Genomic DNA, 14,817 nt, shown 5'->3' with positions numbered 1-14,817 from the left:
CATACAACAAAATTAACAGTATAAGTTTATAGTTTGGTGAGCTTTGACAAATATTTAAATTATGTAATCACTACCGCATCATAATAGGAACATTTCTGTCAGCTCAGAAGTTCTGTTCTGTCTCCCTGTAGTCAGTCCTCTCCTTCAGTCCCTGCTGATCACTAATGTTTTCTTTGTAGGTTTGCCTTTTCTAAATATTGCATAGACAGAACCATACAATAGGTAGTCAATAAGTAGTCTTTTGAGTCTGACTTTTTTTTTTTTTAACTTACCATAATACTCTTGAGATTCATCCATGTTGTTTGTATCAGCAGTTCACTTCTTCTTACTGTGAATCTATAGCATTGTATAGATACATTACAATTTGCTTCTCCATTTACCATTTGATGGCAATCTGGACTGTTTCTAATTTGGAGCTCTCATGAATTAAAGTGCTTTTAAAATTCCAGTGCAAGTCTTTGTGTGACAGTAGGTTTTGATTCTTCTTTGGTAAATGAATGGGATGCTATGTTGTGTGTAAGTATATGTTTGACATTATAAAAAACTGCTAAACCGCTTTCCCAAAATGGCTACACTATTTTGCATTCTTTCAACAACAGTTCTGTGTTCTGGTTGCTCCACATCTTTGCCAACATTTGGTATTATCAGTCTCAAATTTTGACTGTTGTGATGGATGCCTGTTGGTATGTCCTTGGGATTTTAATTTACATTTTCCTGTGAATTAACGAAGTTGGGTATCTTTTTTTTTTTTTTTTTTTTTTTTTTTTTGCTTATCTGCCTTTTGTGTATCTTTTTAAATGAAATGTTTATTCAAATGTTTTACGCATTTAAAAAATCACGTTGCTTTGTTATTGCATTGTAAGAGTTTGTTTTGTTTTATTTTTAAATATTCCGGGTAGGAGTTCTTAGCAGATAATTGTTTTATAAATATTTTCCTTCAGTTTTTAGTTTGCCTTTTTGTTTTCCTAACAATGGCTTTTGAGGAGTAAAAGTTTTTAAGGTTGACAAATATTTATTTTTTTTTTCATGTTTTAAAAAATGTAGTATTTAAGAAATCTTTGTGTAACTCAAAGTCCCATAAAAGTGTTTCACTCCATCTTCTTTAGGAGTTTTTTAGTTTTAGGTTGAACATTTAGATATATAATCTATTCTGAGTTCATTTTTATAGGTGGTAAGGTTTGGGGTAATATTTTAGATCTTGGGGAGTTTTGTTTGTTTACATATTTGTATCCAGTTGTTATAGCATCATTTGTTCATAAGACTATTTTTTCCTCATTAAAATATCTTGGCATCTTTGTCAAAATCAGTGGGCCATATCTGTGAAGGTCTGTTGGTGGATTCTCTCTTCTCTAACATTGATTTATATGTCTGCCTTTTAATATGAGGCAGGTTTGGTTAGTGCAGCTTTTATAGTAAGTCTTGAAATCATGTAGTGATCAATTTGAGGACAATAACAACTGTATTGAGATCTTCTGATCTGTAAACATGGTATATCTGTATTTATTTAAGTCTGCTTTAATTTTTTCTCAATAGTGTTTTATAAAGGTTTCAGAGTATGAGTGTTACTCGTATTTTCTTAAAATTATCCCTAATTATTTTGTATTTATTGAGGCTTTTGTAAATGGTATTGCTTTTACTTTTAATTTCAATTTCTAATTGCTCTTTGCTAGTATAAAGATCTAGCATTGCTTTTTTTAATGTTGCTTTGTCTCTGGCAACCTTGCTTTTATTAATACATTATTTATTCCAGTATTTTTATAGATTCCTTAGCATTTTCTGCATAGGCAGTCACGCCATTTGTCAATAAACCAAGTTTGACTTCTTCCTTTCCAATGGTATGTGTTTTCTTTCTTTTTCTGCTTTACTGCACTGGCTAGGACCTCCGGAATATTGTTGAATAGAAGTGATGAGAATGGATATCTTTGGTTACTGATCTCAGAATGAAAGCATTTAGTCTTTCACCAATAAATATAATGTTAACCGTAGGTTTTTTATAGATGCCTTTGCCAGTTTGAGTAATTTCCTTTCTCTTCCTAGTGTTCTGAGAGTTTTTTTTATCATGAATAGATGTTGAATTTTGCTGATTTTTTTTTCCTTTGAGACAGATTCTTGCTTTGTTGCTCAGACTGGTGTTCAGTGGCACAATCACGGCTCACTGCAACCTCTGCTTCGTGGGTTCTGGTGATTCTCATGCCTCAGGCTCCCTAGTAGCTGGGATTACAGAGACCCACCACCACACCTGGCTAATTTTTGTATTTTTAGTAGAGACGTGGTTTCACCATGTTGGCCAGGCTGATCTTGAACTCCTGACCTGAAGTGATCCGCCTGCCTCGGCCTCCCAAAGTGCTGGGATTACAGGCTTGAGCTACCGCTCCTGGCCCCAGATTCTTTCGATCTAATGATGATCATTAGTTCATGAGTTTTTTGGTCTGTTAATAAACTGATTTTTCAAGTGCTAAACCAACCTTACATTCCTGGGATATTGCTGGATTCCATTAACCTAAAATTTTGTTAAGGTTTTTTGCATCTATGTTTCTGAGGAATATTGATCTGTAGTTTTCTTATATCTCTCTGGTTTTGATTTCAGAGTAATGCTAGGCTCATAAAATGAGCTGCATTGTAAATACTTGTGTTTTCTGTAAGAGCTTGTGTAGAGTTGACATTTCTTTCTTAAGTGTTTGGTGGCATTCACCACTGAAGTCATCTAGGCCTGAAGTTTTCCTTGTAATAAAGTTTTAAACTATGGATTCAATTGCTTTAATAGAATAAGGCTATTTAGATTATCTGTGTTTTCTTGAGTGCATTTTGATAGTTTGTATAGTGTCATGGAATGCTACTATTTCATCCAACTTGATGAATTTATTGCAGTAATGTTCATAATATTTCTTTATTTTTTCAGTATCTATAGGATCTGTAATGGTGTTGTTCTGTAATTCCTGATTTCTGTCATTTGTAGCTTTTCTTTTTTGATTAGCCTCGCTAGAGTTGTATTGATATTATTGACCCTTTTAAGGAACCAGCTTTTGGTTTCATTGATTTTATTGTTCTTCTGTTTTCTATTTTATTGATTTCTGTTCTTTATTTTCTTTATCCTGCTTGCTTTGGGTTAATTTACTCCTCTTTTTCTAGTTTCGTAAGGTAGAAGTTTAGATCACTGATTTGAAACCTTGTGTTCTAATATAGGCATGTAGTGTTATAAATATTGCTGTTAGCACTGCTTTAGTTCTATCCACAAATTTTTATATGTGGTGTTTTAATTTTTATTCAATTCAGAATATTTTCTTATTTTTCTTAATATACTTTGATTCATTGGGTTATTTAGAAGTGTTTATTTGTTTATTTTTTATTTTTTTATCTCTGTCTCCCAGGCTGGAGTGCAGTGCGATCTCCACTCACTGCAAGCTCTGCCTCCTGGGTTCATGCCATTCTCCTGCCTCAGCCTCCTGAATAGCTGGGAATACAGGCGCCCGCCACCATGCCCATCTAATTTTTTATATATATTTTTAGTAGAGACTGGATTTCACCATGTTAGCCAGAATGGTCTTGGTATCCTGACCTTGTGATCCGCCTCTCTCGGCCTCCCAAAGTGCTGGGATTACAGGCGTGAGTCACCGCACCCAGCCTATTTAGAAGTTTTTAAAATTTTTTTCAAATATTTGAGTTTTTTCCAATCTTTTGTTTTGGATTTCTGATTTAATACTGTTGTGATCACAGAGCATACTTTTTATTTTAATTTTCTTATATTTGAGACTTGTTTTGTGCTACAGAATATGTTTGTTTTATTTGAGGTTTGTTTTATGTGATAGAATATGAACATTCCAAGTGCACTTGAGAAGAATGTGTCTTATGCTGTTATTGGATGGAGTGTTCTGTATTGTGTTAGGTCAAATTGATTGAGGTTTTTCATGTTTTCTCTATCTTGCTGATTTTGTTTCTATTTGTTTTATCAATAAACTAAGAGAGGAGTATTGAAATCTTCAATGGTAATTTAAGAATTTTAAAATTTAAAGTAGAGAATTGTAATGTTAAGATGGTTGGGAGGTGTAAAGGCTATATTTGAATTTTTTTTTAATTTGTGGGGAGGGGGGAAGTTTTTGCTTTTTAGAGTAATACAGACTTGGCATTCCAATACCAGTCCTGCTATTTATTACTTCAGCTACCCCTCTGAGCCCTTTTTTTTTTTTTTTTTTTTGAGACGGCGTCTTGCTCTGTCATCCGGGCTGGAGTGCAGTGACGCGATCTGGGCTCACTGCAACATCTGCCTCCTGGGTTTAAGCAATTCTTGTGCCTCAGCCTCCTGAGTGACTGGGATTATAGGCATGTACCACCACCATGTGTAGGTAATTTTTGTATTTTAGTAGACATGGGGTTTCGCCATGTTGGCCAGACTTGTCTTGAACTCCTGGCCTCAAGCAATCCACCTCAGCCTCCCAAAGTGTTGAGATTACAGGCATGAGCCACACCAAATATGTATTTTAATATTTAGTCAATTTCATATGTTAACTTTTTTTATTTTACCCTTGGCCTACACTATGGCCTTCATCTTTGTGTATCTTTTCCTCTTACTTTTGTATGCCTAATTTTTATTGACAATGACAACCTCTTTAGAGCCTTGAGTATAGATTGCTGTGGTTATAGTGTGAAAAAATTTTTTTTTCCCTTGACGTAAGTTTGCTCACCCTGTATTAAATAAAAAGATAGGAATGTTGGTACAGTCGACATAATTTTGGCACCTATAAAATTATCTCACATTACCTCAATGACTGAAACACAGTGTTTTCCTTTTCTTTCAGATAAACCGAGAAAACTGGTGTACAATAGAGCCATGCCCTGATGCAGCATCTCTTTTGGCTTCCAAGCAGAGCCCAGGTAAGCTGAGATTGTCCATTCATTTTCTGGAGCTGCAGGCCCACTCTAACAGATCGTTTTATTTGGAGATCTGCCCTTCCTTAGCATATTATACAGTAAATCAGAGGAAGGGATATATGTGATTTGGCTTTGTAGGCATTTTGTCTTACAGTTGGAGATGAGCACATGTAATTACCTGGATTTTGTTTTGCTGGTAAAGGACATCATAGGTGGCTTTATGATTCATTCATTTGTGAAGGCATCTGTGCTGTGCGTATATATATGACATATGTTTTTTAATCTGGCAAAAGTATAAATCTACTGTTAAGAACCAAACCTGAGGTTCTCAATTTTGACTGCACATTGGAATTATCTGGCTGAGCAAGCTTTAAAAATATACACATGCCTGGGTCTTACCTCCAGATATTCTGATTTAGTTGGGTGGGGTGTGGCCTAGATACCAAAATCTTTATAAGCTCCTTTAGTTACCCTACTGTGTACCCAAGATTGAGAACATTACACTTTGGATGCATGGTCAGGAATTAAGTCTTTCCTTAAGTATCTTTGAGTTATTTCTAACAACACTTGAGGGTACAATGCTCTTAAGACCTTGCTTGTTAATGACATAGCACATGGCTTGTGGTTAGTTAGGATTCCCAACTTTTAAACCAGGTCCAGCCTCTAACTCTGTGTGACGTAAAGTATGTTCCCTAATGTCTGTGTGCTACATTGTCTCCCTCCCATCTGTAAAGTATTAGTAGCTTGTCTCATTTTGAGGGTGTAATACAGATGACATGATGAGTAATCCCTGTGCCTGTTCCTATGGCTGCTAAGTGAATACTAGTAATTTGCATTCTGAGTTTTTTTAGTCTGTTTTACCCAACAAGCCTCTGTTTGCCTTCCCAGTTTTTACTGCCCAGCTTTAAAAATTACCTAGTCTTCATTTGCAGGTCTTTTTAGAAATAGTTTACGTGTAGATACCCTCCAGTAGTGTTAAATTTAAAAACAAATTGTTTTGAATCCTGTAACTCCAGAGCAGTTTCCTACTGATTCTCAACTCTCTGACTTTACTACAAAGGAAATAATTGAAAACAAATATGGAAAGTGTTCTTCTCTATTTTTGTCTCATTTTTTGAGAGTAGTTAAGGATATTATGCTATAGTCGTGTTCAGGGTCCAAGTTTTACAAGATTGGCCCCGTTCACAGATTTAGCTGACACTTCCCCCATGTAGCCTCCTACAACCTTCTACTTAAACGTGTACCACTTACTACTGTGTTTTGGTTCCTTAAACTGTTTGGGGCTTTTTCTAAAAGTGTAATTACAACCACCCAAGAGTGAAACTTTCTGCCAAGTAAAGGTTAAATGAGGTTGCTCACGGTTTGAATATTCATAGGAAGGAAAGATCTCCACACATCATAGTTTAATTTCTATATTTAGAGAATTGATTTTTGAACCCCTGGACATTTTCCCCAGTACACAATTTTGAATTCTGTAGACCTACTGTACACGCTAACCCCGAGCATAAGCAATTTAGTCTTTTTAAAGTAATTATTTTAAAATCTCAATTTAACAAAGTTGCAGATCAGAATTACGCCACTCAGCTTCAGACCTGAGATTTTGATTTTAGGCATAGTGTTTTTGTGAATCCCAGGTACTTTGTTTTGCAGGTTTCTCTATTTTACTACATAAACACTTCCTCAAGAGAGCAATAGCATTAGACCAAATAAGATACTGTCTTTTGGCCGGGCGAGGTGGCTCATGCCTGTAATCCCAACACTTGGGGAGACTGAGGCAGGCAGATCACAAGATCAGGAGTTCGAGACCAGCCTGGCCAATATGGTGAAACCCCTGTCTCTACTAAAAATACAAAAATTAGCCGGGTGTGGTGGCACATGCCTGTAGCCCCAGCTACTCAGGAGGCTGAGGCAGAAGAATCACTTGAACCCAGGAGGCGGAGGTTGCAGTGAGCCAAGATCCAGCCTGAGCGACAGAGCAAGACTCCGTCTCAAATAAATAAATAAATAACAGGTTTTTTTTTTGTTTTGTTTTTTTTTTTTTTGAGACAGAGTCTCGCTCTGTTCTCCAGGCTGGAGTGCAGTGGCATGGTCTCGGCCCACTGTAAGCTCCGCCTCCCGGGTTCACACCATTCTCTTGCCTTAGCCTCCCAAGTAACTGGGACTACAAGTGCCCACCACCACACCCAGCTAATTTTTTTGTATTTTTAGTAGAAATGGGGTTTCACTGTGTTAGCCAGGATGGCCTCAATCTCCTGACCTCGTGATCCCTCCGCCTCGTCCGCCCAAAATTCTGGGATTATAGGCATGAGCCACTGCGCCTAGCCAAGATACTACTGTCTTTTAAAATCACTTTGTATACTCTTTAATAATGGACAAATTACAAGATAGAATTATGATTAGTATGACATAACAGAGCCCACAGGATGTCAGCAGTGTGTTTTCCTGCCCTTCCCCAATAACAGTTTGTTGGCATTTATGTCGTTTTAAACCCAAATGACTAGATAACACCTTTTAAAAAGTTTGTATTCTAAAAAGCTAATAGCTCAGTACACAAAAATTATAGACAAATTTACATATGGGTCATAAAATGGGACTGGCCCTGCCTGTGCCCATCTTTAAGGTACTGTCATCTGGATACTTAACTGAATCATACATTAAATGTTAATGAAGCCTTAACTTCATTAGACACATATATCTCACACCTGCTATGTGGTGGAAACCAGAGTTCTGGTTACTCTATGTATAAATTATTCCTGTCACTATGACTCCTTTAGGGAAATACGATCATCTCTTGTCACTGTTATGGAAATGGCAACTGAGCGCGGTGAAATTACTTCTTGCCTGGAATTTTTCTTCTATTGAGTAGTCAGACCTAGATTTAAGCCTGATGGGTCTAACTCGAAAAGCAGAGATCTTTATTCTTGTTTACACTTAGATATGCTGCTCCCCTTTATTCAGTAGGAAGGGAACATATAGAAGGAAAGAAAAGATTTTATTAATTTTGAAAACTTACCAATACATGTGATACAGGGTGTGGATTAGCTCTGCCTTTAGGGATTCCCCCCACCTCCCCCCGCCCCATGACACGGGGGAGTTATAATGGTTTATGGTCCCTCTCTCTCCATCTTGGTCCTTCTTTCTGTACTTTTCTCTCTTCCCCTCCTCAACAATCAGCTTTATCTCACAGAGCAGACTCTCATCCCAAACTTGGTTTGTTACCCCTTGTAATGCTGGCTTGAATTTATTTTCTGGGTGAGGTATTCCTACCAGGGCTGAATCTGGATCTTCCCTGTGAATTTTCCATTCGAATATCATGAGCTAGTTTGTTTTCCAGTCTGGAATTTGGACGTGGTCTGTCAGAGGGCCAGCTGGACAGCGAGCAGCTCAGTGTAGTTGCTGTGACAGCCCTTTCTTTTCTTGGCCAGCCCCCCTATTTTTCCCTCAATCATGGAAAGGTGTTTTTTTTATTTTTTCAGGCAGGGAAAGGAGAAGGAGTAGATCACACCCACCAACTCCTCTTAGGTTACTACATACTCTAGGAAATGTGAAAAAAATTCTCCAGAATACCCATAGTTTCCAGTCGGCTAAAGGCAGGGCTGTTCCCATTGAACTAACACTCTCCGAAATAGTTTGAACCAAGACTGAAACAGACTAAGGTGATCTTTTTTAACTGAAAGATTTTCAGATTCATCCATGAGCCCTGTCTCACTTCCTATGGCATTTTTTTGTGTAATTCTTCGTTGAAATTGTCTTCTAATATGTTTATTTCTGCCACAAGACAGTAAACTGCCTCCCCCCCAACACTAAACATTTCTTTTTATTTGGATACTCCCCAGTATTTAGCCAGATGCTTAACTAGTAGAAAAAATCATTTGATTGACAAGCGATTTATGACCTGTAGCAATGCAGTGCATCCTTGACCCTTGCTCTAAGCTACCAGGGCAGATAATTCAGTGATTATCACTAATTAATTGTTCATTAGAACAGCTATTTCTTCCCAATTTCAACACACAGAGACAACATAATTATCTAAGCATAGAATCTAATAATCGAAGGAGACACTGGAAGTTATCTAGTCCAGCCCTCACTTCCCTCTCTGTACAGATACCTTTTCTGTAATATCTTGACATAGTCATTCTCTGTTCCAAAACCCTTCTGGTAAAGTGATAGTCACTACTTTATGGGGCACCCAACCTATTGCCAAGAGGCCCCGTTTTAGTGAAGCTCTGTAGCTCACACTCACTGGTCTTTGTTCTGCCCCTGGAACAGCACAGAGGGAATCTGTGACCGTCTTTAGGCACATTTTCTTCAAGCTCCTCAGTAAGCTGAATGTATCTCAAATGTTTTGACTGTCGTGACCCCGTTACTACGTACACATTTTTGTTTATCAGTGTTCTACTGTAGATGTTATTTAGGAACAAGTACAGTCCCGAAGGTGTGGTCTGGATGGCACATAGTGACAAGACTGTTCCCGTTTTGGATGCCAGTGTACTATTTACTAATAGAGACTAAAACTATTAGTGTTTCTTTGGTTTTGTCATCACCTTGTACTGTCAGTTCCTCTTGAATTTGCTTCCCCCAAAACCTCCAAGTAGAGTTCTCTTTAACTCCTAGATAGCCAGGTTTCCTGCCCTGTCCCTCATCACTTATTGTCACCTATAGATTTGATAAAGCATGCCTACCTGGTTGTCCAAATAACACATTAACTTGCTTACAAAAACAGAGATGCATGACTTTTATCTTTTTTTTTTTTTTTTTTTTCCTGAAATGAAGTCGCTCTCTGTCACCTAGGCTGGAGTGCAGTGGCGCAATCTTGGCTCACTGCAGCCTCTGCCTCCCAGCTTCAAGCGATTCTCCTGCCTCAGCCTCCCAAGTAGCTGGGATTGCAGGCACCTGCCACCAAGCCTGGCTAATTTTTTGTATTTTTAGTAGAGATGGGGTTTCACCATGTTGGCCAGGCTGTTCTCAAACTCCTGGCCTCAGGTGCTCCTCCTGCCTCAGCCTCCCAAAGCGCTTGAGCCACCATGCCTGGTCATGACTTTTATCTTTAAAACTTCTTAGGGCCAGGCCCAGTGACTCATGCCTGTAATCCCAGCACTTTGGGAGGCTGAGGCAGGTGGATCACAAAGTCAGGAGATGGAGACCATCCTGGCTAACACGGTGAAACCTCATTTCTACTAAAAATACAAAAAAAAAAAAATTAGCCAGGCATGGTGGCACATGCCTGTAGAACCCGGGAGGCAGAGGTTGCAAAAACTTCTTGAAGGAAGCTCATATCCATTCAGTAATGGACTTGGGTTCTTGGTTTCACCATCTACAAATCCCTTTAACCGTATAGTACCCAGTCACATGTCACTTTTGTTTTCAAAGTTAATAGCCTGGGCAACATGCCAAAACCCATCTTTACAAAAAATAAACTGGGCTTGGTGGCATGTGCCTGCAGTCCCAGCTACTTGGGAGGGTAAGGTGTGAGGATTGCTTGAGCCCAGGAGGCGGAGGTTGAAGTGAGCTGAGATCATGCCACTGCACTACAGGCTGGGCAACAGAAGGAAAACCTATCTCAAAATAAACAACACAAAACAAAAAAGCAAAGTTAATAAGAGAGAGTATCTTGCTTATTTCAAGCTACTAAGTTTTTAGGCTCCCTCCATGTACCAAGGTAGTATTTCTGTCACAGACCCCTCCCTCTGGCTTGCCAGGGTCCCTGTTCTAGTTATTGAACTGAAAACAGATTCTAAATGATATATTTTTCCACTTTGGCACATTATGCCCCCAATTTAAGAACTATTTATAGTAAGAAAAGTTAAATTATATTTCTGTTATTACTCAGAAGAACCTATAAGTTTAAAACAAACTGCATCACATAGTTGCTAGTAAAAGACTTTGGATTTTGAAGACAAAAGAAAAAAAATTCCCTAATTACTACGAGGAAAACATTACCATGCAGGTATCTAAATAGAAGTAGAATATGGTTCTAAATCATCCTTTTATCTTTCTGTACCTAATATAAACATGGTAGACGCATGATTGTCCTGTAGGAGCTATATCAACCTAGAATTGGAGTAGCAGAACTACTAATTAGACTGTGTCCTTTATAGCTTCTTGATATCGAAAAAAAGAAACAAGGAGGGAAGGAAAAGAAAAGAGTGAGAGAGAGATTTAAAAGACTGGTTGCTGGGGTGAAAAGGAAGTGTTTCTTTTTGTTTTTTATTTTCAATATTGGTGAATAAATTCTCTTTTTCAGAGTGTGAGAACTTCCTGGATGTTGGACTGGGCAGAGAGTGTACCTCAAAACAAGGTGTACTTAAAAGAGAATCTGGGAGTGATTCTGACCTCTTTCACTCACCCAGTGATGACATGGACAGCATCATCTTCCCAAAGGTATTGTGTGAACCTTCCTTTCATTTTTGTCCCATGGCTTTTGTGTTCCTATTTGGGCTCCCAAACTCTTTTCCACTTTTTTCCCCTCTTGTGCTCATTGTCTTCCCAAGACATGTTGTTTCCCTAAATATGTAACTCCTGCTAATAAGTTGTGATCCAGCTAGCCTTGTAGGGCCTCACTCAGTCTGAGAGGCGTGTAAATGTTCTCTTGGAGAAGGAAACGCCAGATTACCAGGGTTTAGAAAAAGGCATTGGGCTGGGCATGGTGGCTCATGCCTGTAATCCCAACACTTTGGGAGGCTGAGGTGGGTGGACCCCTTGAGGTCAGGAGTTCGAGACCAGCCTGGCCAACATGGTGAAACCCCGTCTCTACTAAAAATATAAAAATTAGCTGGAGGTGCTCACTTGAACCCAGGAGGCAGAGGTTGCAGTAAGTCAAGTTTGCGCCACTGAACTCCAACCTGGGCGGCAGAACGAGACTCTGTCTCCAAAAACCAAAAAAAAAAAAAAAAAAAAAAAAAAAGGGAAAGAAAAAAAGCATTGGCCAAAGTGATTTAATGTGAAATTGTGGCTAGTTAAATGCAGATTTTGAAGCTCATATACGAGTCAAAAGAAATGGAAGTTCCTTTAGAATTAAGTCAGATGACAGTAAACACTTCTCAGTGGGCAGCAAGGACCACAGCTCAGACTATATGATGTCATATGTATAAACCAGCTGTAGAGTCATTTCTGGTTAATGTGTTTAGGCCTGAAGCTTCCTGTTGAGTGTGGTCATATCACTTATCCTCATCTAGCCTGCTTAATTGGAACTTTCTAGATCTCAGCGATGGAGCCCTTCCACATGAATCAGCTCACATTTGCATATAATTTGAGACTGTCTAAGGGAGGTGGGGAATCGGGGCAGTTTGCTTTCTTTTGCTTATGTTTGTTTTTAGTTGCAGCAAGTTCTGTTTTGTTCCTCTGCGAAGAATAGAGGGCTTTCCCACAACAGAGATGGCAAATGCTACTCAATTATATGCCACAAGTGGTTTTCTTAATGGTAAGGAGGTGAAGAGGCAGAAACACTGTTGCATCTACCAAGGCGGTTCCTTCTAGTTTTATGATGATCTCGGAGAAGTGGTGAGGGCAATTGTGTTAGTGGGTGATTAAGCTGTCCAAGATGGTCAATGATGCTGTGTAGAAGTTACAAGAATAGGCCAGGTGTGGTGGCTCATGCATGTAATCCCAGCACTTTGGGAGGCCACGGTGGATCACTTGAGGTCAGGAGTTCGAGACCAGTCTGGAAATGGTGAAAACCCGTCTCTACTAAACATATAAAAAAAAATTAGCTGGGCATGGTGGCGTGTGCCTGTAATCTCAGCTACTTGGGAGGCTGAGGCAGGAGGATTGCTTGAACCCGGGAGGTGGAGGCTGAAGCTAGCCGAGATTGCACCACTGCACTCCAACCTGGGCAACAGGAGTGAAACTCTGTCTCAAAAATAAAAATAAAATAAAATAAAATAAAAAAAGAGAAGTTACAAGAATAGAGACCTAAAGATTTGGGAATCAGGAGCATATCAGTGCCTCTGTGAATGTACCCTGTGTACCTTCCTTTCATTTTTGGCCTTCCCTAAGGCCAAAATGAGCTACCACACCTGGCCTATTCTTGTAACTTCTACACAGCATTTTTATCTTGAGCACATTGTCTTCCCAAGTTCCTTGGAAAGACTTATTTAATATGATGCAGCCTTAAAGATTTCTATCATTGTTACTTATAGTGACTTGACAAAAAATTCTATGAAGTAAAAACTCCACATTTAGAAGATCTGCCTTTCTCTTTTTACTTAGGAAAAGAGAAATCAATAGTTTTATTTTATTTTGTATTTTATTTTATTTTATTTTATTTTATTTTATTTTATAATATCAGAGTTTAGGTAATTTCCACTGTGACTCTGAGGTTTTAATTGTAAGGAATTCTATTCCCTGCAAGGGGATACCATTCTGAAGATATGTGTCGCTAAAAACATACTGAGATAAACAGATTAGATAGTATCTCTAAGTTCCAGCTTTAAAATGGGATCATTGATAATCACTGAAACTAGGTCATGGATATACAGATATTTGTTAAACATTTATATATGTTTGAAAATTTTAATGTAGAAAGTTTTTTTAAAAAATTGAAGTGTCTTCATTAAGAAATACTTGCTTGCAACCTCCTAGGTGCATGACAGCTTGTACCTGAATATTACCATCTCTGCAGACTCAGAGTTACTTCTGGTCACTTAACTGAATGGTTTTCCTAGCTAAGGATAATTAGAATTTTCTATATTTCTCCTTCTTAGTTTCCCAGAACCATTTATGAAATTGCTCATATAAATGACCTGTGCTAGATTTCGGAGGTTTTTTTTTTTTTTTTTTTTTTTTTTCCCCAAGAATACTAGACAGACATAATTTTTTAAAGTTCAAGGAGGCCAGGCATGGTGGATCTTAGCATTTGGGGAGGCTAAGGCAGGAGGATCATCTGAGTCAAGGAGTTTGAGATCAGCCTGAGCCAACATAATGGGACTTGTCTCTACAAAAAATACAAAAATTAGCTGGACATGGTGGTGCACACCTGTGGTCCCAGCTATTCAGGAGGCTGAGGTGGGAGGATCACTTAAGTCCAGGAGGTTAAGGCTGCAGTGAGCCGTGATGGCACCATTGCATTCCAGACTGGGCAACAGAGCAAGACCCTGTCTCAAAAATAAATAAGTAAATAACACCTACATTTTATACCAGACTGCTTAGGGAAAACCAGAAATGGCAGGTTCACTTTCACCTTTTCATGTGTGCTTGAGAATGTCTAAATGGCCTGAGAAAAGATGGGGAGGATTTTTCTCTTAGTGTTTTTGCTCTACCAAAGTAGCCTGTGACCAGGAGAGGTTTTGCAATAAATGTTTGCTCTAGCGTTAATGAAACCAAGGGCTGACCTACAAAAAGGAGAGAGAGAAACTAATACTGACAGGATACTTACTGTACAGTAGGTACTGAACTAAAGTTTAAAAATATTTTATCTCAGTTTGTTGCCCATCAACCCTGACGAGTAGGTGATTTTATGCTCTTGAAGAAATAGAGGCACTGATGGGTAAAGAAATGTATCCAAAATTATTTAGTGGGTGAGCAGCCAGCTTGAAGTTTGCATCTAGGCCTGACTCTAAAATCCATTCATTTTTTGTTTTATTCTCAACCTCTCCAAACCTGCCCTAATAGCCAGTGATTAAATAAAAGTGTGGCACTGGCAGATAGGCCATCAGCTGCTTCCTTAAAAGTCGTCCTCAGGGGTAATCCACAGAGGGTGCTATGCAAAATATCAAAATGTCTTGCAGTTTGTTCCCAGGTTCTAACCCTCTTCTCCTTCTCTAAAAAATAATCTGTAGGCAAGAGATTGCAACATCTTTTTCTGTGAACCATGAGTGGTACATGAAGTCACTTCCTTCAGCCATTTGTGTGACTCTGGCCTCACAGAGGTCTTTAACAGCCCGTAATGTTTGTTGTGACCTTTTCACCTTAACCCTGTCTTTCCATTCAGTATACCTCCTGGTAAATGACTCT

At 38.6% G+C, this 14,817-nt stretch overlaps 1 protein-coding gene across 15 annotated transcripts in view; it reads left to right on the top strand.

Annotated features, from left to right (window-relative positions):
* AKAP13 (A-kinase anchoring protein 13) overlaps positions 1–14,817 on the top strand; it is a 353,478-nt gene that overhangs the window by 242,525 nt on the left and 96,136 nt on the right. For all 15 annotated transcript variants that reach the window (XM_073013063.1, XM_073013062.1, XM_073013060.1 and 12 more), the window contains 2 exons: positions 4,794–4,869; positions 11,111–11,247. In XM_073013063.1, the coding sequence (XP_072869164.1) occupies positions 4,794–4,869; positions 11,111–11,247 (213 nt within the window). The remainder of the gene's footprint in view (positions 1–4,793; positions 4,870–11,110; positions 11,248–14,817) is intronic.

The sequence above is a fragment of the Chlorocebus sabaeus genome, chromosome 29 (genome assembly GCF_047675955.1).
Source record: "Chlorocebus sabaeus isolate Y175 chromosome 29, mChlSab1.0.hap1, whole genome shotgun sequence".
NCBI classification, from domain to species: Eukaryota; Metazoa; Chordata; class Mammalia; order Primates; family Cercopithecidae; genus Chlorocebus; species Chlorocebus sabaeus.
Note: the sequence above shows the minus strand (reverse complement) of the source record. Positions and strands in the feature narration are given on the sequence as shown.